Source organism: Galleria mellonella, unplaced genomic scaffold, assembly GCF_026898425.1.
Source record: "Galleria mellonella isolate WM207_F2 unplaced genomic scaffold, CSIRO_AGI_GalMel_v1 utg352, whole genome shotgun sequence".
NCBI lineage: Eukaryota > Metazoa > Arthropoda > Insecta > Lepidoptera > Pyralidae > Galleria > Galleria mellonella.
This window is the reverse complement of record NW_026442084.1, coordinates 3,549,853-3,576,896: the sequence shown is the minus strand read 5'-3', so window position 1 is coordinate 3,576,896 and position 27,044 is coordinate 3,549,853. Positions and strand designations below refer to the sequence as shown.

At 31.5% G+C, this 27,044-nt stretch overlaps 2 protein-coding genes across 6 annotated transcripts in view; one reads left to right on the top strand and one right to left on the bottom strand.

Moving 5' to 3' along the window:
* Positions 1–5,337, top strand: part of LOC113519427 (plastin-2) — a 64,287-nt gene extending 58,950 nt beyond the window's left edge. Inside the window, exon 15 of the mRNA XM_026904530.3 lies at positions 2,844–5,337. Coding sequence (XP_026760331.1) covers positions 2,844–3,051 — 208 coding nt within the window. The 3' untranslated portion in view covers positions 3,052–5,337. The remainder of the gene's footprint in view (positions 1–2,843) is intronic.
* A 229-nt stretch (positions 5,338–5,566) lies between these two features.
* LOC113519426 (transmembrane and coiled-coil domains protein 2) overlaps positions 5,567–27,044 on the bottom strand; it is a 70,727-nt gene continuing 49,249 nt past the window's right edge. For 2 of the 5 annotated variants that reach the window (XM_026904529.3, XM_026904527.3), the window contains exons 10-16: positions 17,203–17,332; positions 16,817–16,943; positions 15,863–15,973; positions 15,416–15,523; positions 14,829–15,031; positions 13,569–13,703; positions 5,567–11,069 (exon numbers count right to left, since the gene is read on the bottom strand). In XM_026904529.3, the coding sequence (XP_026760330.1) occupies positions 11,042–11,069; positions 13,569–13,703; positions 14,829–15,031; positions 15,416–15,523; positions 15,863–15,973; positions 16,817–16,943; positions 17,203–17,332 (842 nt within the window). In that variant the 3' untranslated portion in view covers positions 5,567–11,041. Of the gene's footprint in view, positions 11,070–13,568; positions 13,704–14,828; positions 15,032–15,415; positions 15,524–15,862; positions 15,974–16,816; positions 16,944–17,202; positions 17,351–18,297; positions 18,322–21,885; positions 21,901–27,044 lie in introns of all 5 variants that reach the window. The other 3 variants (XM_052897044.1, XM_052897045.1, XM_026904528.3) reach the window with 3 other exon arrangements.

Sequence of the window (27,044 nt, the reverse complement as noted above, 5' to 3'; positions counted from 1 at the left end):
ACATAACAATAATTATACTTTATATATTATATGTACTATTTATATAAATAGAACATTCCCCTATATACCAGCATTCCTTGACTGCATTTCACTATTTCTCTTGTTAGTTAAAAAAATGTATAGTTTTTATATTTTAAGTTTATTGTGAAATATTTTTATAATACGATTCTACAATTTATGATGATGATGATGATGATGATGATTTTACAATTTATTGAATCGAGAGTCATTCCTCGCGAAAACAACGATTAGTTTTATTACATATATATATTTTTTTTATTATTGTAAATTTCTATTTTGTTAGACATTTTAAAATATTTTTATTGATTTTTTTATCAGAGGAACGGTCTAAATCGATTATTACTTTTAATATAGTGTCATACTACATTACGTAAACATGAATATATAGAATAAAACTATATGATATATACACTCGTATATATGTATTAAGTGATTTACGCTAGCTGTCATTAATGTTTAAAGACAAAATTATGTAAGCCTATGAATAAAATAAAACGGAATTTATAAAACTATTCTTATGTTTTTTCTCTATCCTTTGCACATGCAAGTTGTGTAAAAACACTATAAAATTATATTTTCCTATGGTAGTGGGCACAGTAGTATAAATTGAATTTTTAGGTACTTTTGGCTTTAAAAACTATTCTGTTCTTTTCTAGTACTTTTCGAATTACTTGTTATAGTATTACTTTAAATTACATTAATATTATTATAAGAACACCTATTCTTCGACAATTTGTAGCAATAAATACCTGACCAGTTTCGCCTTTCAAGGTATTGGTTAAAGGTAATATTTTACATTTTTCTCCTGTTTATTCGTAATTTTTTATATTATAGTATAATTACAACAAAGCTAGATTTGCTTTTAAAATATTTTATTATCGTAGAATTTTATTAATGTACATTTGTGCAGCAAATCCATTGCACTGTCCATTTTATTGTCACACTTAAAAAAAAGTAGGTAAATTGATTACGGCGGGGGAAAAATGCACTGAAGCTTTTCGCTGAGCGTTTATATAATTTTTTACACAGTTCTATAATCAGTGGTAATTGTATAAAGGTATTTTAAAAAAAACGCGAACAAAAAAAAACGCGAATTTTAATATGCAGCTGTAATTTATTATACACATTCTTACAGGTTAGTAGCAATGGGTATGTCAAGCCGAATCTCTGTTATAATATATTTAATATAATTCATGAAAAAAAAAAACTAAACAATTTTCCCCAAAGAGCTGTGTCAAATATTTTTCATGAAACTGGAAAAACTTTTCCCAAATCGTTTTCCTATAAATCTCATAATATTTTTTTTACTTTTCATATAAGCTCGCGTGTTCGATTTCGTATGAAACGTTCGAATATTTATTTTAGATTTTGACTGCTTCTTAGGGAAAGTTGGCTAAGTATCACGTGCCCTGTCATATTTATTACTACTAACCTGTATACCCACTAAGCAAATATAGTTTCATAAGCAGAGTTGCAAGAGGTGGTGGAAATGTACGATATAAGAAAACGATGGTGTGGAGTCATGGTGTAAGTAACACTTGTCTACATATTTGCACTAAATGTATAGGTTCAGCATATACCAGCACGCACGAGTGACACTTGTCACCGTGTCTTATGGAACTGTTAAGAGTGATTTTTTTAACGAGTACCTAATTAGAAATGAATAATTAACTGATGAACATATAGTAGTTAATTATAACGTAATATGGTTGACTGGTAGAGAACACCGTCCGGTGTTAATTCCGCCATATGTACATAGTTTCACTGTGCATTAAAGTTTAAATAAATAAAATAAATAATATATCGGCATTCTTTTATGAGTATCATAATTTTTCTACACGTCGACTGAACATTTTTCCCAAAATAAATCGACTAATGACATTTTAAACTATACAATTTTTCCAGCATTTGAAGGAAAGTGAGCTGTTAGCATATGGTAAATCAAAAACGATAAAATTGTGTAGTTTGACAACAAACTATGCCCTTGAATGAACTCTAATGATGTCGATTTTACCCTTAAATATCACCCTTGCGTGCTTTGATATAATTAAACAAACAATTGCCTGGAGGAACACTGGTTTTGTACCCATTCAATGCTAGAGTCACACTTGTTTGTAGTCTTCACTCTGTGTTTTATGGGTTTTTATGTTATATGTCGGTACTATGGTAATATGAGTTTATGATGTGATAATTTGTTCTATGTTTTTTCTATACCAACCTATCTATGTAAAATATATTTCAAACGTTCATAATTACCTGTATTATTATTATGAATGATGTAAATTTTTTACATCCTAATAACAAACTGATGGCTCATCTGATGGATAGTGGTAACTAAAGCCGTGCCTGTACTGCTGCAAAAACACGACATAAAGGTACTCATACAGACGACTGACGATTACTTTGAAAGTTCCTGTATTCACAGTGCCTAGTGTGAGTTATACCACAGTATAAGTAATAAGTATAAGTAATAATACTAAAGAATAGTATGGGTACTTCCTTCCACCCGCTGCGACCTGACGGCCCACTTGATGGAAAGTGGTAACCGTCGCCTATAGACATGAGCAGTACCGTGGACATAACAGAGTATACTGTTTCACCCATGATACCCCCCATGCGTTGCCATTCCTGAGGACTCAGGTGATATTCCTCCGTACCCAGTAAATTCACACCATATCCCACCCTTCAAACCGCAACACAGCCATGCAAGAGCTTGTTAAAATGCTCACCTTTTTATTTCTTTACTCCTTTACATGTTATTATATTAATATATCATTACTTTCTATTCAAGTCTTACTTTCATGTGTACGTCCACATTATAGGGAAGAAATAGAACAGTCCACTTTCCTAGACGACTCTGTAGAGTCGGTGGAGATCATCGAGCAACCAGAAGACAGCTTCGACCAAGAGGAACCAGAGGACTTCGACGACTCAGGGTTCGGAGGCCAACAAGAGGTGTCAGGGAAGCCGCCCGTACCAAAGAGACCCAGTCATTTAACATTGCGGCTTCATAGTAACGAAGTAGAATAATTTTTTTTTTTTTATTTAAGTATTATATGACGGGTCACGTCTGAATTAGCTGTCAATATTAAAAAGTTAAATATTAAAAAACGAGGGTTGATTCTGAGACGCTATTTGTCTTCACTTATTGGTAAAATTAAAATTTGATACCACAACAAAATTTTTATTGTAAAAACCGATATAACCTAAATTTCTAATACTTTTAAATCAAAACTATTACAAATTTAGTTTGTGACGGTTTATAGAACAATAATTTAGCGAAGCTATCAAATTAAAATATTGGGTTAAGATAAGTGAAGTGACACCTTGGAATCGGGTCCTGTGTTATCTATATATTTTATATTAATAGTTTAAAGCGCTTTTATAATGAACCAAAACGTTAATCATACAAAAAATGTCTTAAGGTTTCTTATTAGACTACTGTATAGTAAAAAAAAATTAGTGATATAGTATTTGAAAACTTCAAATCTAAATAAGTAGATGTGCAATTCTTTGAACGGTTAACATTTTAAGCCAATATAATTCTTAAATAATTCCGATTTTTTTTTGTAAAACAAACAAATAATAAATATATTGCCAGAATATAGAAGCTTTTAACTGCACTAATGAGGACCAATCGGTGTTTTTTTGTAAGTCAAAATAGAATAAAAAATGCGTATTGCATAAAATTCTATGCGCAGGCCCTAAATTATAAATACCTAGGAATAACCAAGTGCTAACATTTTATAAGTCGTACCCTTATTTATAGATTATTATTATTATTAAGATCTTTCATAAACCTATTTCAACTAGTGGTGTTTTTTAAATTTTAAACTAAGAATTAAGTCAAAAACAACTTTTCAATGGAGATAAAGACATTTATTTATGTATAAGGTTAAAATAGGTTTATTAAACATGCATATTTTTATGAATAAAGGATTTTTTTTTTAAATAAAATAGAATAGTTTTTTAAATAACTTATATGAGACGTGCCCTATCCTAAGAGGATTTATTGTGCTTTTATATATTATTTATTGCATGAATGTATTAGATTGTCTATAAATACAAAAATTGTTTAATTTTGGGCGTTTTTCTTAATAATAAGTCTGAGTGATTAATTACGAGATACTCGAAACTGTAACTACGATTTTATATGAAACTTCTATACAGAGAAATATAAAATGTCGCCATTTATTACTTTTAGAAATAGACTAAGTATATATTTTTTCTTTAAACATTCTACGGGACCAAATATGGCTGAGAAACAATGATAAACATTTTAACATTGTGCTGTTATGGGGTTATAGTAGTAAGGAATATGAATAGACGTATACTCGTAAAGGTGGCGATGAGAGGGGGGGGGGGCTTGCCACCCCAGAACTATTGGATTATCTGGTGCTCATCCCAGGAAACACATTATTCTAGATTTTATAGTACATATGCACTTTTTTTTTATAGGATCAGCCCCACCCCTTCCTAAAAATAATATAAGTAAAAGGTAAGCAAGTTTTATTGAAATTGTCACATAAAAACTCTAAATAAAACTAGCAACAAATCGAAACATTTAAGCAATTAGTTGTGTTTTGATATATATTTACTAAGTCAATTTGTTGTGTTTACATTGGCAGTAAGTTTTATTGAAACAGACCATACATTTTTACTTTTTTAACAATTTTCTTATGAATATGGAAGGAATTTAATCAAATTTGCATATTGAAGATTAGTCTGTCGATGTAGACTACGTTCGTCTCTAGTCTTGATTAATCACTATAATAGATATACAACACCTAATAATTTGTAGGTGTTAATTCCAGGCACCGGTGACTGTGTACCAGGAACTTACACATTATTGAGGAACTTTCTACTAGGTGGCAGCACTGTGTAATGTTCATTCTTGCATTTAATAGTATCTACTAATAAAGCATTGGTGATAGTAAATGTTAGGTTATAATTCTTTTTTTTTTTATTTTTAATAGCTATAGATACAAAAGGAACATATGTTTGTCGTAATCTGAAGGCGATTTCAAGTTACGACCTTAGCTATATTGATTTTATATGCTGTATCAGAAAATATAAGTACTTATGTATATGTAATTATGTTTTATGTACAAAAAAATATCCTCAAAGCACTATATATCTAATTTTCTGCACGACTGTGGGATAGTACATTAACATTATAAAAAAATTATGTAGATGCCAATAGCCGTGGTAAATAAAAAAAAAATTGTTTTGATAAAATTATATTTATATTATTTTTATTAATTCCATTTATGATTGTATTTTTATATGTCATTTTTAATACACTGTTTTTTAACACATGATTATTTTATTGCTAGTAAATCCTGTATTTTCAAAGGTTCATCATGCATCCATCAGGAAATAATAAAACATAGGCCTTCTTCAGAGGGAGGGTTCGTGTTCACCCCAGGATTCAAGAGAAACCTCACAAAGACATTGTTAAGAGTGCATTTACGCCTTTTTAAGAGACTAGGCTCACCCTGAAAAATAATTTCATATATACCAATAAATAAAAAGACAAAACGAATAAATTTGTAATGATTTATTTCAATCCATAGCCGGCAACGTAAAAATACTTTCACAAATTTCTGATAGGAGAGACTGAATACAGTAAAAACATTAGGTATGTATCATACAATGTTCCGAACAAGTGTTGAGACAACGACACCTGTCGTGAATTACAGTTATTGTTCATGGGACTATTGTTCTCTGGACATTTTTACATTATACCTACCTAGAGATTGATAGATAAAATAAAATATAATTTATTGAATACTTAGCAGAATATGAGAATAATTCCAAAACCCCATCAAAAAAAAAATTAAACAACATGACTTTCACCCATCAGAGTTTTCGATTCAAAAATAGTCTAACAAATAAAACATCATTATAGAATACAAATCCATAATCTCTTTTACGAACCGCTTTCGTATAGGCAACAATTACCTCTTTACCATGAGACATTTTCGCTAATATTGCTTTTCAAACGATTAAATTCACTAATATTACTTTATTTCAACATAAACTAGTCCGATGAACATCAACATTGTAAAGCATGCAACAATACGATAAAATCGCCAAAAAAAAAAACTTTATTTTATACATAAAAATAACATTTCTATATAGCGTTGTGTAAAAAATATTTACATAATGTACACTCAACACGAAATATCTCGAGAAAAAGCATCACTATGGTATGGCCCCGTATTTGCTGCTCGAAACTGTATAAGATGTATATCTATATATTACAAAAAGAAATCATTTTGCTACAATATCCCAAAACGTTAAATGTTTAACGTATAAACGTATACTATATGAAGTCGATATAGAAACTCGGCATCAGAGGGCACCACCGTTACAAAAATATAGTAGTGGCCCATAACCTATAGCTATTGAGGTGTTTCATCCTCTCTGTAATTCTATCTAATATAAAGTGACAAACACAATGCAATGTACTTTTGTTTCATGAATACAATTCAAAATTTTCTTAAAAATAATAATTATACTACAATTATATTTTTTATGTACGTAGTTCAAATCAGTATAAAAGTAACAAAGTAAAAAATTCTTAAACAGTTTCGATTTAAAACACAAGGGGCATTTTGTATAGTTACATAGTAATATATAGAGGGCAATATCTAATAAACTAGTTATTGGCGTCGACTATGCTCTACGGACTGTAAGAAATTTGGAATGTTTCAAAATGTCAATATCATGTACAAGTATTGGGTAAATATTTAACTATATTACTATATATACGATACAACGAGAGAATTTTGATCACACATTTTTTTAAATTTAAAATAAGAACTAGCGTCCAAAAGCAATGTGCGTTTGCCCAATTTATTGTTAGTATTGTACACGAATCGTAATAGGTTTTGCTTAATATAACCCTTAGATGTAAATGATCTAATCGGTTAATATAGAGATTACAGCGCGAGAGGCCTATTAAATTCGGCAGGATATGCAAAGCAAATCCTATTATGGCCCGTGTAAAATCGGCTTTTAACCCTCCTGGTATTTATGATTAGAAGAAATTTATCGGCGTGAGATCTCAAATCACCTCGTTGGTAACCCAACGGTTTTTAACATTATAAACGACTCGTATTACATATAAATTGACATCGTCACGAGCCATCAATTAAATAAGAATAAATAAACATACTAAGTAGAAATAAATAAACGCTTTTGTTTAAATCAATAAATTTTATATAATTTGATCTCCATTTACATATTATTACAAAGATTTTTTATATAGTTTTTTAGTTGCGAGTATTGTACATCAGCATTCAAGATTATTTGGAATCGGCTACTGAAATAATTTTGTGTAAACTGTATTTAAATTGTAATTATTAATATAAATAAATAAAAAAAAAAATTAATTACATATTCATATCAGTCAACATGACCAACTTTATAGAAGTTTTGACGATGCTGAATCAGGCGGATATTTTTTATTATTTTTTACACATCAAAGAGATAGATAATTTTGCGGGGAAACATAGCTATGTCAACTTTCAATTTCTTAGTATTAGTTTACTAATATGTTTTTAGCATTCACATATAACAAGTCAATGGCTTTTCCTAACTATTCTTTCCCATAAACTGTCCCCTTCAACGTACACTGTTATTACAATCATTAAAATAGACGAAAAAAATGACAATTTATTACTTTTGCAATTTTTAAATGTTCAGGATGACAAATACTTTATTCGTCATAATAGTTACAATATTGGTTTTGCGTAAAAATTCGAGACTACCATACAAAAGCTACACCCAGAAATGGCCTTAATTAAATAGATCAAGTAGTTATCGGTAACACGACAAGAGTGGCGTACATTATTTATCCTAAATGTGAAACTCCACATGTAGAGGTAGCTTTATTACAAAATTTGTAAAAAAAAAAAACATTTTGACACGTTAATCTTACATATATTAGGTCAACATCACTGAATGAGTATAAAGGTTTTTAGTTTACAATTTTGTATCTTGGGTTTTTATATAGTTCTGTGGTTCTATGTCGTTTATAATGATCGTAACACCAGCGCCATCTATATCTGAGCATTTAATACATAAATCGTATAAATATGTACATCAAAAAGAAATGGGAAACATTTTAAAAAATATATCCATCACCTACTATTAAAAATAATGATCACTGAATCCCACCATTTGCATTCGAGACTTCAAATTCCGGATACTTTTTTTTCAACTAATTCAGACTTCAAATCGAGGTACAGTTGTTCAATTTGTTATAATTACATAGTCCTTAGAAACACTTATTCATAAAACGTATATATCTGAAATTTTATTATTGAAAGGACATTGCGGCCTACATTAAATCGCCATTTTCTATTTCTAAAATAAAATATCAATTTGACATTGGAGTGAAATAATTATTTTAAGTAAATAATATAATAGTATAATAGGTTTGAGTCAGAAATGAAATTTACTTCTTAGTTATGTGTAACATAATACTGTCCTTAAAATATTAATAAAAAAAAATTGCGATAGATTTAGATTTAGGGTATTTCATCGACTAATTAAATCAGTGATATAATTTAATTAGTCGAGTTACAACGTTATAACGTTGTACGTCGTTACAGCCCATAGCAATCAATACGTCCACAGTCAATCTGAGCTCAGTGACGTCACTACCGCTGGTTTATACAGTGTGCAAAAAAAAAAACAACTGAATCAATATATATTAATTTTCAATAATCATCTCATTTGTAGATTATAAGATATTAAACAAAATTCTATTGAATTCTTTATTATCTAAAACGAACACACACAATTAAATTATTAATTATTATTAATAATTAAAAAATAACAACAATGTGGTGGAATTAGACGGGACAAAAACTGCTCGCTCTACGATTTGGATGTATGGGCAGTGGCGTATCACATTTCATATTTGATTTCACAAGTAATACATATCGTCGGCTAAATTTAATAATCTCGTAACTCCGTTTAAAACGAAAATCAAATGGTGACTTTTTTATTATTAGGCATAGTCACAAAATCGTGTTTCATTTAAAATGGATTTAGGAGATTACAAATTTTATTCGATGATATTTTATTGCGTTGACATCACTGTGAAACTTGTCTATAATCAATAAATATACCATTTCCAAGAGTCAGTCGAGAATTCTAACGCCTTAGTACAAACACGTCTTCTTATTAATAGTACAGTCAAATTGAATTAAAATCGATTACAATGGTAAAATTATTACAATAATTCTGTGAAAATTATAAAAAATCAATCAACAATCGTGTTGACTATGTAATTTGTACCTCGCATTATACATAAACATGGTATTAAATCAAGTTAAGGGTCCAGCCCCTTATAAATATAAATTTGTTCCTATAAATAATACAAAAATGTTTTATTTCGTTTAATTCAATTGAGTACAGTCACCGTCAGAATTGAGATGAATTTTTTTTAATGATAGCCCATGGTTACAGTAAATTTATAAGGACTGTTAGTAGCAAGCAAGTTTAGAGGAAACATGTTCTTAGAGCTGTTTTTTTTTTCTAATCTAAAACATCAAATAAATATCCCTATGATCTTTAACTTTCCTCACATAAAGATTTTGTATTTATTTCATTTTCTTTTGTTTTTATTGAGCAAATGATATCTTCATTTTAAAGACAGTAATTTCTGAATGCAATAATGCAAAAAATATATACAAAATCACAGAATAAAAAAAAAAAACTAGAAATATAGCTTCGCTATTGCCTTACATGATCTCAATGTTTAAATCAATATATAAATGAAAATATATATAAAAAAAAAAAAACAATTACTGACACTTTAAAATATTTTTTTATAAGTCTTAGTAATGACAAACAAGTTGATAGCCCACCTAATGGAATGTGGTAAATATCGCCTGCAGACATGAACTGAATCATAATTATTACAAAATACACTGTGTGACCCCCTCATGGGCTGCTATTTAATTTGCGGTATATATATTAATTTATTTGATGTTACATAGTGCACTATGTAAATAGTGCACAAGTTTTATATTATATATTTATTCAATAACAATTAAGTGTGACTGTACTTAATCGAGGACCACTCACTCAGTGTGGATCAACAAGCGGCAATTTAGTCACGATATACATAATATACCGTGGAGAATATTAAATTTTAGCCTAAAACATTCTATCTACGGACTCCGTAGACTTGCACATTATCTGAGTGAAACAAACATACGTTTACACTCTCTCAGATATTATTAATAACATGGTTTTTTTTTATAATTAAATGACGCTAACAGATAGAAACTAATGCCTTTATCACTTGGTCATGCTGTTGAGCTAAGCTACTCGCGACTTCTTAAGGATAATAAAGAATGATAGTACAATATACTTTTTTTTTAATTACTTCACCATACTTGACTGTATGTTTTTTTTTAATCACGCTTAAACAGCTGAACGGATCTGAATGAAATTCGATACAAGGGTAGGTTATATTTTAATTAATAAGATGCTTTATATACTGATATCAAGCTGAAACAGCTAGATATCAAGAATGGATTGTCAGCAAGAGGTCAAGCTCCACGTGGAAAACATCCTGGTTAATCAAACATCCCAATGTTTTCGACCTGACATTATCCTCGCCAGCGTGTACTGTACAGATAGTGCTGGCGAGACTACCGTACTATTCTCGAACAGCCACAAATGTAGGGATCCGTTTAAAGATGACGAAGTCTGTCTGTTAGCACCATTATATAAATTTAAACTTATTCATATTCAGAATTCCAAAATATTTAACTAATTCATAATGAGTAATTATCACATGTATATAATAATTTTATCAAATAGGAACGTATAACTTGCTGCTTGCGGTCCCCATCTGTACTACAGAACATATTATACTTAATATTATTACAACTTATCCACATCACCGCATTATGAGTTATCGTTTGGAGAATCCAAGGACAGAATTGCAATATCACGAAATTTCCTTTCCTAGAAACGACGGTTTACAAAATCAACCACATAACGACCTGCATTCATACCTGAAGTAAAAGAAAAATAATTAAAAAAAAAAGAAATAAAAATTGAAAAAAAATATAAAAAAATAAATAAAAAAAAATACAAATAAATAAATAAATACAAAACAAAGATATATTTATTGCAATTACGTCCAGAAATTAGTCTTGTGTAAATATATAATAAATATACAAATGTTGTTAATGATCATGGAATTTATACAAAATTAGTTATCATTCATTATATATACTATATCTGTGATATGATTTATTTACTATACATACATATACATTATTATACATAACCAAGCGACTGTCACAATATATTATATTACGGAATACATAACATAAAAATAATTTAATTAGTAGGTACGAACTAATTGATTAATAGCTATATATTAAAACGCTCGATACTATGGACAGAACTTGATGGAATTCATTATTTGGCAAAATAGTGGGTGGTCAGTATCCAATATGTTTATATAACATTAAATAAATTTTTTATTTGTTAGCAAATTAATTCTGTTTATATAATATTTGATTTATAGAAATTTAGGACGACAGGAACTTAAAGAAACCGAATGAAAACGAAAAAGACATGCAATATATATTTATCGAAATAATAATATATAAAAATATTATTATTATTACATATCGTTCACCGACCACTGCTGAATATAGGCTTCCCCCATAAGGGGGGTTATTATATATAGTCCATTATTACTTTTATTTGTTTTTATTTAAACTACTAAATTCCATAAAAAAAACAAATAAAAATAAATATAGTAATAAAAAAATAAAACAAAGCCCTAAAAATAGACTGCGTAATTTGGTCATTTATTAATTCATTCACATCTGAACACAGCACCGAGCGTTTCAACATTAATTTAATTGAAACTATCAGTTCTAACCTACATTTTAGTCGAACCTTTAACCCCCTATTCTGGACCGGCACCTAAAACGAACTACGCCAACCACACAACACAACGAAACCGTCCTTGGTTGTATAAATAAATTACCAATGCATTAACAAAACTATATTATGGTAGAGTCAGAAATCAATGGGGTTTATTTGTAATATTACTAATGGCAACCTCTTGTGATAGAAAATAGTGTCATGTACAGAAATGTTGCTCAAAGTACTTGTACGTACTTGTGTAAGAGATAAACTAACAATGATATATAATAGGGCTATCCAAACTAGAAACAATGTAGGGCCAATACAAATCACAAAATAAATTGGAAGGCCGCGGAAAAAAACTTTTTTTGAAGAAAGATTAATAATACTGAATAATGCTCTTCCAAAGTATTTGTGGGAGATCAAGAAAACACCGTGGGCCGCTCTTTGGACAGCTCTGGTATAAAATACTAAACATATTAATAAAAACTTTAAAATTTTAATCACAATATAGCGTGGTGTTCTTATTTAAAAAAAGAAAAAATTTGAATGGTGAATGGTTTTCTTTATACCACTGAGGTGGCAAACAAGCATGCAGCCCACCTGATGGTAAGCGGTTACCGTAGCCTATGAATGCCTGTGTGCGCGTAAATACCAGAGGTATTTACGCGCGCGTTGTCAACCCTGAAGAAACCTCTTTTCCCCCCTTTTGAAGAATCCTCCTGCTGTAGTCTCTTGGGAAAACCTCGGCAGGGAGCTCATTCCATAACCTGAGTGTTCGTGGGAGGAAACATCTCTGAAACCGCGTTGTACGCAACCATTTAGGCTGTAGGGTATGGGGGTGAACTCCCTGTGGATGGCGAACCGTACGACGTAAAAAGGCTTCAGTGGCTTTTGTTAACACCGTTTGTAGTTGCCTAATCTGATACACCACTTAGTCAAAACATCAAGTATAAGTATGGTAAATGCTTTATTTAGTATTAAATAATTCATGTTAAGAGCATTCATACTACATTTTACCGAAGCAACGTCGCAATTGTCGTAAATTTTAAAACTCTTAACTGTCACTGAAATTTTGATTTTTATGGAAAAACAGTATCTAGTATTTAAAAAAATCCGAAGCAATATATGAAGTTCGACATACTTTTTCAAATAAACAATCAGAACTATTGAAATGTTAAATTGTTATTTTTAAACTTTTGCGTTGTTTACGCATATTTTAAATACACTATCAGGACTTCCCGACGTTTCGACGTGGATTGTATCACGATGTCAAAGACATCGCTTACTTCAGTCAGACTGCAATTCACGTCGAAATGTCGGCAATAAAAAAGCAGGTATTCTACATACCTGCTTCATACAGTACAGTACCTAATTGCGAAAAATCCTCATGATCACATTTAAATTGACAGATAATTGCGACGTTAGCACAATTTTATAAACAAGTAATTTTATAGTGAACGCTCTCAAGACGCGAGAAATCATACTGTGAAATTAATTACTTAAAAAAAAATCATGAAATAAATTCTACCATTTTTGGACATTCAAGAAGGACAGTAACGTCATGAACAAGGACAGTTTCGTGGCGGCAGTGTGCAGCGTGCGCTGTAGTACGGGGCCCACATTACCTGTCGTGATGTTTGTCCAGCAAATACTCTTTGAGCCTCCGCACCAGGTGTTCGGACAACTGCGTCACCTCGGGCCACTGCTTCAGCACCATAACACCCACCATAACCGCCAGGCTCGTTGTTATTACGCGCACCCTGGTAAAGTTACACTGTGTTACAAAAACGAAAAACAAAAAATAAGTATATTATTAAGTGATATGTAAATTATTAATTTTTTCTAACACGTGCTATTTTTGCTAATACTTATAAGTATTTGCAATTGTATTTGAGGAGCAACATATATTTTAATTTAGACCCGAATTTTACCGAAAAAATATAACAAAATTTATGGAGCAAGAATGAATGGAGATGTCGGTAGAGGCCGCTCTAGACGGACGTATGTCGACCAAATAGGCGACGTGCTGAAGAAGGGCCAAATTAAAAGTACCCGTAACCGGCGAGCATGTATGAAAAGATTGATGAATGTGGAAGAAGCGAAAGAGATTTGTTTGATTCGAAGCATTTGGCGTTCCATTGTTTTTGCCTACCCAAATGGGAGACACGCGTGACAGATATGTATGTATGTAATATAACAAAATTAATTCCATAAGTAGTTTATTGGTACGAGAATATTTTTCTTTATATTAATTGATTACTCCATCACGTCACATGGCAAAAAGAAATCGTAGTAGGCGTCATTCACAGCCTACTATTTACTCCATATCCTCGAAGGTGTATCTCATCATATACTTAGTGACGTCAAAGGTATAGTGTACTCTACTCTGTATCTTCAAAACTAGTCGGCATCCGATAGGATATGGACTTCTTCCGCGTCACTGAGTATGTAACGGATGACCTAGCATCCACTTTGAAATGACAAGGGTTCTATTATAATTCGCAGACTATCACCTACACCATTCCATAGGGAAATCGGATTGTTAGTAATAGGAGCTAAAAGCCCGATTGCTACCAATATACCATAATTCTAATATCGTCATAGTCGTAGAATACTGACGGATCTTTATATGTAATCTTCGTCAGATCCGTCAGTATTCTATGACTATGACGATATATGATAATTCTTGTGAAATTAATCACGATGAGCTAACTGGCCTGAATTCATCTTCACCTATCAAAGAGCTCCGCCAGCATATATCGATAGCACAGGCGGGGTTGCAATTCCATTACCATGCAAAAAAAATCTTTCTATGAGGTGAAGAGTGTAGAAGGTAGCAGTTGTTCCGTTTGTCGGGTGTGGCGTGGTGGCGGTGTGCACGGTACCTGGTGCGCATGAAGGGCATGGCGACGCCGGCGACGGTGGCGACGAGCAGCAGCGCGAGCTGCAGCAGCGTGAGCGCCACGTTGATGAGCTTGACGAGCAGCAGGCGCGGCGGCAGCGCGGCCGCGCCGCCCGCCTCGCCCGCGCCGCCGCCGCCGCCGCCGCCGCCGCCCCCGCCCGCCATCCACTGTTCCAGTTTGCTGATCTGAACATAACATACATTTCTGTAAGTCGTCTGTACCTGTTACCTTTTTTTATGCAACTTAGAATGGCAAACAAGTTGGCCCACCTGATGAAAAGTGATAATCGTTGTCTATAGACATGAGCAATACCATGGACCTAACAGAGTATACTGTTTCGCCCATGATACTCCCCATGCGTTGCCATTCCTGAGGACTCAGGTGTTACTCCTCTGTACCCTGTAAATTCACTGCCATGGATATGGTAATTTATCTTTTATTTTTTACATCTAAAATATTTATCATCTAAAAAACGTAAACGTAAAACGTTTTGGAAAATCAACCATTATATTTTAGAACACTCCATTAGACCTATGGTTCCTCAATATATATGATCATACAAAACTCACTTTGGTCTGACAGAGATCTAAAGCTTCGTGTATATCTCGTATTCGCTCTTCACTCTGATATTGTACTTTTTCCTCCACATCTGTCAGTGCTTGTTTTAGGTTTTCCACCTGTAATAATATATAGTAATAATAAACATAATGTTGCAATTTTATTAAATTAACATAGGATTATATTGAATACCCTTTTAAATAAAGAAAACATTATATTGGTACATAACAGTTAATTAAATTTTTGCAGGATCGGCAACGTGCACTTTATTGTTTCTGGTATTGCCAGCATTCATAAACTACGGTAACCGCTTACCATCAGAAGGACGATATGCTTGTTTGCCACTGTCATGCCGTCTGTAATACTATTAAAATATAAAAAAAAATCAAATAAATAATAAAGGGAATTTCTTTGTTACTTGATTACAAAAGGTTAGCTAGTGACGTCATACAATGTACCTCATTCTGGTGTAATTCCGTGAGATCATTGATTTGTTCCTCGAGCCGCTCCGTCTTGAAACGTTCTTCTTGCAGCGCGCCGGATAGGAAGGACACCTCTTGAGACAAATTCTGAAATAGATAATTTATTTACATTACTTACAGCACACAAATTACAATAAAAAAAACATACACATAATACAGAGTAAAAGAGATAAAAGAATGAAAATAAAAAAGCACAAAACAAAAAAAAAACAAAATATATAAACTAACAATTTCCTTTCTTTCCTTTCCTTCATGCGTGTGCCATAGTAACACAAAATGGTCACAACTCAGTTTATTGCTTTGCCCTTAAAAGTGCAATACACTGATATTCTGTTGTGTGTTTACATGGCTGTGTTTCGGTTTGAAGGATAGGATATGGCGTAAATTTACTGGGTACAGAGGAATAACACCTGAGTCCTCAGGAATGGCAACACATGGGGGGTATCATGGGCGAAACAGTATACTCTGTTATGTCCATAGTACTGCTCATGTCTATAGGCGACGGTTACCACTTTCCATCAGGTGGGCCGTCAGCTTGTTTGCCATTCTAAGTAGTATAAAAAAAATCTAAATAAATAAATAACAGATTCCATTAGATGAGGGGTAGTCAAAGGTCACTTTCTGTCACATTTAGGTATTCAGGCAATAAACAAGATATGTTATAATTTATTGCCAACAATTATAATGCTTGAAGGCGGAAATGCAGGTAAAATCATTAATAATTGAGTGTATTTTCAAAGTAAAAAACCATTCTATGGTATATTTAATTACATTTTTTATTGGGTATCAAAGTGATATCCACGTAGGAAATAGGAAAACAAGTGGATAGATTGTGTGAAAAATTATAAAAAAATGGGAAAGGGTACGAATGAATGGAAATGAATGAATGGGTATGATTTACGATGACATGATGTTAATAAACTTTTGTACCTTGAGCGCATCTATTTTCTCAACGAGCCTCTCGTAATCCTCCTTGCGCTCGCGCAGCTCATTTAAGATCGGCTTGATACTGAACACCGCCTCTGACATGTTGTTTGAGCCAGCTTGCGTCGGATAACTGTAACGGGAACGTTATATGTAACATTATATGCACCTTTTAAATAGTACAAATGATGCCATTTCGTTCAATATATTTTTTATACCACGATGGTGGCAAACAAGTATACAGATCTGATCTGAGTGATTATTTACCATCAGACGGGCTGTATGCTTGTTTACCACCACTGTGGTAAAAGAAAATTCTTTTACCCTATTTTTCGTTAATATTACTTAAGAAAGTTCATACCGAAGTCTGATTACACTAGCGTTATACTTACGGCGCGCCTTCACTTGTGACCGAGGAACTGGGGGAAGCATCTGGTGAAAACTTGGGTGCTGGTGAGGTGGCGGCTCGCGGCAGCGTGGACCCTCGGGGCGCCGCCTCCCCGCCCTCAGACGCTCGGGACCCTTCAGACGACGCGTTCGCTGCCACATTGTAGATACACTCAATACGCGGATAGATTTGTTGGGTTTATACGAAATAAACGGTGTGGTCCCAGCATAGAAGGAGCCAACCTTTCTTTTCCTATGCCTATCATAAAAGACTTCTAAGAGAATGTAGTCGAGAGATGGACAGCAGCGTCCCTCCTAAAACATCAGCAAAGCCTAAATGCGGTTAGCAACCCATCTGACAAGCGAGGCAACTACTGGCAAAAACCCCCCAAGGGGAGGCTTATGTTCAGCAGTGGACAGTTAACGGCTTATATGATGGATGGATGGGATCTTTACTCTCTGTCTCATCAAGTAAATGCGGCTTCAAGCAACCTGCTTGTATGCTGTATTTGAGATTGAAGAATAAGAAAGAAACAGCACCATTTTCGACTTGTATAAAAACGCTGTGTATATAATAAAATTTTCAAATCAATTATTAGTTCTTTAACATAGTTATCTATATATAAAATGAAGTTTAAGCCGAAACTTTAATTACAAATTTTCGTTTCTCAACAGAAAATTACAATAAAAATATTCTAAAAGAGTTTATTGAAATTAAATAGTGCATAAGCGAGACATTACTATTAGTATTTAGACTGTGTACATACATATACAAGATTTCTATGATACTTTGATGATAGAAAATAATAAAACCCATTAGATTTATTAAATAAACTAGAATATAAATTAATATAAAAGGATTAAGGTTAGAAATGTTGAAATAATTTTAGATTATTAGTTAAACAATTTCATTTCCATAAAATATGTTACAATCAAAACTTTTAATTGATTACAATTATCGTTAATAGCATTAAAAAAAAAGCTACTCTTTAACTCGTCAAAAGCGATAAATCGGGAATTTCGGCTGTAACATATAAAATAGGATTTTGAAATAATATTCAAGCTAGAATATTAAAGTAAATAAACCAGCTTTTATTTACCTCTCAGCTCCGCGTGTTGTGGGGCTAGCGTGCAAGAAGGAGACGCCATGATAAGCACACATTTGACACAAATGCGAGTCAAAAACATTTTGCATAATTATGGGAAATTGAAGCTTAGCGTAATGGCAAACGTATTGAGCTTTGTACACAACTTGGGTACTAACAATAACAGCGTGTTAATAGACTATATAGATAACAGATAAAATACTATTTAATTAGAAATATGTATGTACAATAATTATTTCCTAATAAAAGGGCTATTGAAAAAAAAATCGATAAGGAGGATATATATATATATATATATATATATATATATATATATATATATATATATATATATATATATATATATATATATATATATATATATATATATATATATATATATATATATATATATATATATATATATATATATATATATATATATATATATATATATATATATATATATATAATTATTAGATACTCTTTATTCATCATCATCTTACCCTTATCCTAATTATTATTTGGGATCGGCGTAATATGTTTCATAACCATATTATAAAAATATTTGGCTTATAGTTTTACGACCGGCATTCTGTCTGACGTCAACCTCTTTGGGAATAATAATATTAATATTATAATACATACTTTATTATTATTTTATCGTTATTAATATATAAATAAGGACGACGATTATCGGACGATCGCAGCGCGCCTCATCGAGGTTACTGGTGACCCAAGAGCTGGTAGCTACTTTGCCCAAAAGATAAGTTTGGCAATCCAAAGAGGTAGTATCTTGGGTACATTACTTTTAATTGTTATTAGTATTTAAGGAATTTTGTAAAAAAAAAAAGAATTATATTTGTATTAGATTTGAACAAAAATAAATATTTTATTAAATATCTAAATAAGTAATAATTAGATACACTTTATAGTTTCCTCTAAAATATTACAATAGTAAACTTATTATAGACATAAACAATTACAAGAAATAATCACAGTGTGAAAACAATGGGCGACCTCGTCGACCTTAATCTTAATTATAAGATAGAATAAATGTCTTTCAAATGTTAGTTATATATTGTAAAAAAAATATAAATAATAACGATATATACAAGTTTAAATATTTTTATACAATTTTTAACTTGAAAAAACATATTGTAAACAAACGTTAGTATAGTAATACAAAATCCGTTACTAAAAATAGTTTGTACATACAATATTAGTCATCACACACGAAATATTGCATAGTAATCAAGATGTCAACATGACGGTGATATTACGATGACAAAAGATAACAAATTCACATTTAGTTCACGATCTCGATTAGGAAAAAAAAATTAAAAAAAAAATTAAACAAACCATATTTACTTGTTTTTTTACGTTTTCTCCTGCACTTCTTGAAGAACATGTCACAGACGTCTCATGTCGTGTACACAAAACACTCAAATCTATAATTATTCTAACGCGAGTGAGCGAGTGAGTCAAACAGGCAGGATTATTCTGTTAATCTTATCTAACGTAGTTCTGACATTCTGTATTGCATTTGAATTTTACGAGTATGAATCATTATTTAGTCACAGAATTACTATTTTTTACACCAATCTTTTGTTTTACGTTTAAGCTTTTCAACCTACTTCAAAAGGAGGTTCCCAATTCGGCTGTATTTTTTTATGTTTATTACCTCATAACACCGTCGGTTATCTGAAGAGATATACTTACAGAGTGGTTGCATTATAAATTTTATCAGAATCGGTACAGTAATATAGTTTTTAAATCAAAATAACTACTTTTGTCACGATTGGAGCTAGTTTTTTTTTTTTTTTTGTGTGGGATACAATCTATAATTATTTTTTTAATCGTAATCTTAAAATTGGATGAAAGATCATAATAGTATAGAAGTATATTAATAAAAAATATGTAACTACATAATTCTTAAATCTTTAATAATAAAAAGTTAAATAAAACATATAACATATTGTTAGAATAAATAAAAGCACTAAATAGCCTTATTATTAACCCAAAAAAAAAAAAAAAAACTATGAGTATATATTCTTTGAAATTCAATTAAATTTATTATTAAATTAATTTTACTTGGTGCAATAAAGTATAAATAAATAAATTCATATAATGAGAATCACCCATAATATTGACGTGATCTTGTCAATGGTATGAGAATGAGGAGAAAAAACAAATTGGGGAATATATATACACACACACACACACACACACACACACACACACACACACACACACACACACACACACACACACACACACACACACACACACACACACACACACACACACACACTCACACTCACACACACACACACTCACACTCACACTCACACTCACACTCACACTCACACTCACACTCACACACACACACACATGATGGGATTTAAGAAATATAAACTAGTAAGTACATAACGACATAGTTTAAAATTAACATGAAACGACAATAGAGTTATTTCGTTTAATTTAGCGATTTTTGGATAATAACAACCCACAGATTATTATGTAATTTACTATTTATTAAAGGTTATTCATTTATCTACCTCTCAATAGAGTAATAAATAAAGATTTAAAAGAGGATATGAAATTGAACTACCCATTCTCTATGCCTATCTAAAAAGAGATTTAGCATGAAGGTAGATTAGTATCACAACTAATAATATACATATGTGAGAAACACACTTTTTAACGTCTCACAATGAATTAGTAGACTGTATCTGTTGTGGAACTGACCTTGTTCCGACACACATGACGTGTTATCGGGTTGCGACATTGAGCGCTGTGCTGTCAGATAAGACGTCTATCTTTGCAATAATCTCGATGATCGTAAATAAGAGATATATGAGATTCTATATTCTACGAAAAAATTGGTTTAAAAATATTAATATTTATTAACGAGAGTTATTATTCTAGAAGTCAAAAGATTGCTTAAAGGTTTTTATAATAATAGGAAGAAGTCATATGGGTTAAACTTTTACTCGCAAATTTGTGGTTTTGTAGGCTACACACAGAAATTTAATAAAAAGTTCCTAAAGAGTTGAATTGATAAACAGATTTACAGTATTTTTAGTCTAATCCCATTTGTCGATTGTGTAACAAAAATATTACATTTCGACAACTAGATCCAATAAATTTCCCAATCTGTTTTACAAAACAAACCCGTAACATGACATAGGAGTCGCATTTATATATATATATATTTTTTAATAATTTTTTTCTTATATTTCAAACACAGGATCAAGATTTAAAAAATAAATTCAAACAAATATATAATATATATAATAGTGGCGTATTAATGAGTTAATTTAATGTTAGTATTTAATTAAAAAACCAACGTAGTAAAATACACATAAACCAGTTATATAACAAAAAAAAAAAAAAATCTAACATTTGACACGAGAAAAGGTCTAGAATGAAAGAAATCCGATGGAAAAGATGATTGAACTACTGTTTGTATAAAAAGGTGGGTAATTTACTTGGAATCGAGTATTAAATTTAGTTTTAACAAGCAAATGTAATGTAAATTATTTATAAGAATTAATGAGAAAAAAATATCAAGTGAATGAATCTACTTTATATACTCACAAGGACCCGTGTTCTCTGTGAGACAAAACACATATTTCATTAAATATACTGACGACCTGTCTTATGCGTTTAAATGCACTGTAGTTTGCTATTTCTAGTTTAATATATATTAATATTATATACTAATATATATATTTTCATACGTATTTCATACTTGTTGATGTCATAGAAAGACATTATTTGTGTATGGTAAATACAGCTATAGTAAAAAATATCATGTTTTGGAAATAGTTAAACAGATTAAAAATACTTCGATGTAACATTAAAAAAATCTCCATAACAATCTCCTCTATAAATAATATTTATATAAGTATGACGTTTCGTAAAAATTGCATAGAAACAAGCTAAGAAGCGTACTCTTTAAATCCGTTTAGTCCACGCGTGTTAGTTTTCTAATAGCTAAATAATAAAAGCAAAGCTAGCGTAGGATATAGGCGTTAATTCATAGATGACGTCTCAGAAAAAATCGCTCCGTTCCCAATATATTTACATATCACTTACATACATTTAGATAAGATGCAGAATAAACGACAAGAATACGATATTATAAATTTACATAAAATCTATATATCACCTATATTCATATTCAGCAAATAAATTATATGAATAAAGTGGTGGACTTACGGTCAGCATAAAAAGTCGATGAATGTTTATTATGTCAAAATCCTAAACAATAGCCGTGTGACCCCCCCGATATAGAATAGGCCACCCCTTTCTTTCCCGTGGTTGTCATAAAAGTCGACTAAGGGACGGGAAGGGATGGGCAGCAGTGTCCCTCTTAAAACATCTCTAAAGCCTGCCTGCCAAGCGTGGCAACTACTGGCAAAGCCCCCCCAAGGGGGAGGCTTATGTTCGACAGTGGAGGGTTAAGAGCTTGTATGATGATGATGATGAAACACTGGGTTGTAAGCTCGACAAGGTGACGTCAGAATTGAAACATGTTACATATATGGGTCATTGTCAAATTTTGCGCAGGTAAACTTGTCCCTCGACTGTATTATTATTTTTACTAGTAATAATCACGTAATCTCTAACAAATTTTACATTAAATACAAAATATATCGTATTTACAAATATTGATTAAAAATAAATACAAATTATAAAGTATTTAGTATTTTTTTTTAAGTAACATTATGGTCATCCTGGTAACAGAATGGTTTTCCCTTTGTGTCCCAAGTAGTATTCCGTTGTAATAAAAATCAAATAATTTATTTTTCTACTATATCAACCTACACTAAATAAATTATTACCATAAACAGAGTATTGTTAATATTAATAAAGTATGTCTTAAAACCGGTAATTATCAAAATGTAATTAATAACTTTTTTTTGAAACTATGTCCCGCATATTGTGTGAAACTGTGTGGACTACTATGTTACTGATTAAATCGCAACATAAAATAGAGATGGCGTTGCTCACACTTTGTACTACATTCATCAGTATGTCTGGAGTAATCGTGGTTCACCGTTAAATCGGAGGGAGGTGTACAGGGGGTGTCAGTGGATCGCCAGGCGTTGAATAGGCTACGTGTTTTTAATGTGCGTCTACTTTGTTACCTACCTATTTACGTAAGTAAACCAACTTATTTTTTATTATTTTACATTTAGTATGTTGTTAATAAGGTAAATATTATAAATATGAAAAAAAAAGTGTACTTTACGCTTTACTATTTGACTTATGTCTTGTGGCATGTTATATTTACTACTCTGTTACTAAGCAACTTTGTTACCAGCGCGTGGTTACAGAGTTGTTAAGAAAGTAACAGAGTTGAATATGCCTATATTCTTTAACTTTATACTTATATTTTATATTTCAAACTATATATGTTTAATAATCGGGTGTTTTTAAATTATTTATAAACTTGGTAAAACGTATGTATTTTAATAAACTTAAATATATTGTTACAAGATACTGCGTGTTACCTGTGATTTCAAGATGCCACTTACGCCTGCTGAAAAGCAGCGACAGTACCGAGAACGGCGTAAAAATAATCCTGAAAAGGAAGCAGAATCTAAAAGAAAAGATCGAGAGAGATACCATGCTAATAAACGCTTAGTACAAGACTTAACAACACGTGAACATCGAGCAATAAAAAAAAAATGGCGATCTGCAAATTCTAAACGGAGAGATAAGGCTAGAGCTCTTCGTATTGTCATGCAAATCCCAGAGTCATCACCTCCTTGTTTTAATAGACCGGCCCCTCCAGGGCAAAACCAAATTACTCCAAATGCTGATCATTGTTTATCGACACCTCAGCTGTCTACTTCTTGTGAAAAAACTATTAGCTCTACTATATCAGCAGCTTCTCGTGGCAGAAAGCGCGTAAAAAGGAACAGATCGAAGTTATTTAGAGATAACATAAAATTAAAGCAACAGTTAGAAGTAATGAAAAAGAGGTGCGAAAAATATAGAAAAAGGTACAATAGGGCAAAACATAAGAAATCTGAAATTGAAGATGATAATCAAGAGCATCAACAGAAATATGAGATTTTATCAAATGCTATTAAAAAACGATATGAGAATATAAAAAGTCGGAAAGAGAAATGGGCAATTCATAAAATATTTGAAGATGAGGCTGTTAAATGTTCTAGGCAAAAAGTGCAAATCATCCAAGAATGTCTTGGTGTGAACCAAGGCTACATACGGAAAAAACAGCGTCTGCGTAAGAAAAAGCTTTTCAGTGAAAAAATTAAGGAATTTTTTGAACGTGATGACGTATCAAGAGCGACTGCTGGAAAAAAAGAAACCATTTCTTTAAAGAAAAATAAAATGCAAAAGCGCTACCTACTAGATAATATGAAAAATCTTTACCTTTCTTTTAAACGCGAAAACCCTACTATGACATGTAGTTACAGAACTTTTACCCGATATAGACCATTTTATGTTTTGTTTTCGACTGTTGCTGCAAGAGAAACATGTTTGTGTCGAATTCATATTAATATTCAATACTTGGCAATTGCTTTGTGTAAAAACAAAGTTATTGGAACCTCAGACATTAACAAGATTATTGTAAACCAAGTATGTGATCCAGATTCACTAGTATGTATGACCGGAATCTGTTCTGTATGTCAATTAACAGAAATTATTTATGATACATCAAAAGAAGAAATAATAGTAAAATATCCTCAATGGTTAACTAAAACTGAAGTGATAGAGAAGTCAGGAAAGAAAATCAAAGTTACAAAAAGTATCAAAGAAGAGATAAAGAGTACTGGAAAAGCTTTGATAGATAAGTTTAAAATTACACTAAAGGAGTTTAAAAGGCATGTATATTACATTAAGACACAGTACAAAAATTATAGAAAATGCATAGATGACTTGGCTATAAATGAAATTGCGCTGCATATTGATTTCAGTGAAAATTATAACTGTAAATGTTCTGAAGAAATACAATCTTATCATTTTGGCGGGTCCCGAAATCAAGTATCCATGCATACTGGAGTGATCTATAGTCGTGGTTCAGATAACAAGCTAGAGGTATCATCGTTTTGTACCGTGTCTGAAAACCTTTCACACAACCCTGCCGCAATTTGGGCTCACCTCCATCCAATCTTTGCTTCAATTCATGACAAATTTCCGGAAGTAAATATCCTGCATGTATTTTCAGACGGCCCAGCCACTCAATATCGACAGAAACAAAACTTTTATTTGATATGCACAAAGTTATTCTCTAAGTACAAGTTTACTAAAGTTACTTGGAATTTTTTTGAAGCAGGACATGGCAAGGGTGCCGCAGATGGGATTGGCGGTTTTTTAAAGCGTACTGCTGATCAACTTGTTGCACGTGGAACTGACATATCTGATGCTACAAATTTCTATCGTGCTTTGAAAGATGTAAGTAAAGTAAGACTATTTCTAATAACTAATGAGGAAATTGAACTGAGTTCATCGCAGATCCCAGAGTGTATCGTGCCATTATTAGGTACCATGAAAGTCCATCAAGTTTTTACTGAGGAAGCTGGAGTTCTAAAGTATAGATATTTGAGTTGTTTTTGTCAGCGCGGCTTTTGCTCTTGCATGAATCCCAAGCACTACGTTCCAATAAAAACTGCAGTAGAAAAATCAACTCCTACTACTTGCAACAAGAATTCTCTGTCCAATATAAGCAACCTTTGTCAAAAGCGAGCAAAAGGGTTTTACAGCATTGTTTACAGCTCAGATTCCGATGATGATGCCCCTCTGATATCAATAAAAGAAAAATCTTCCAGCACTTATTTGTCAGAAGAACCTAGCACATCAAAGCAAAATGACGATGCTTTGATTGAGAAGGAAAATATTCATGTTAAAAAAATAAAAGAAGGTATTTGTGTCTTGGTAAAAATTTCCAGTTTAAAACAGGACTATGTATATTTAGGTAAGGCCTTATCTGAAATAGAAGACGATGGTGAGGTCAAAATTATGTTTTTCAAGTCAATCGATCATACGGCTACAAAATTTAAATTAGTTAAATCTGATTTATCTTATGTATCTTTTGATAATATACTTGCTATTGTTCCAGAACCTAAAAAAGTCCGTAAAGGTAAAAGAATATATTTCCAATTTGATACTGCTTTAGAGATATTTGAAAAATAATTTTCACTTTCAACTTACTTTTTCAAGAATATAAGATTTTTGTTCTTATATTGTTTATTATAGACCAGTCATGACGTTTATTGTCACTAATATTGAAGTTTATGTTTATGTTTTCAACTCTCAAGCTCAACCAAGTGAAATTTAGTCAAGTAAGATACAAAAAAAGAACAACTATGTTACTGCCGTCCAACTCTGTTACTTTTCTGTCCCAAAGATTGAAAGACATACCAAAGATGTTTATGAAAAGCTAATGATTATAATATGGTAATATAATAATACATAATATGTTAGATATTTATACAGTCATATTTTATAGTTATCAGTTAATAAATAAATATTTAGAGTATTTCGGTAGAATTTAATATGCGTCAAAATTCAAAAAGTAACAGAGTTGTTTAGAATTAAAATTAATAATTGTTAAACTTAAAAAACAAATGTGATTCTAAATGTGATTATAAGATAAAAGACTTTAATTAACATTGATGCCAAAAAATTTGGTACTAAATTATTTAGTTTCATAATATAAATTAAAACGTTATTATAACAGAGTTGTTTTATTTTTAGACCCTCACCTACAAAATACGGGA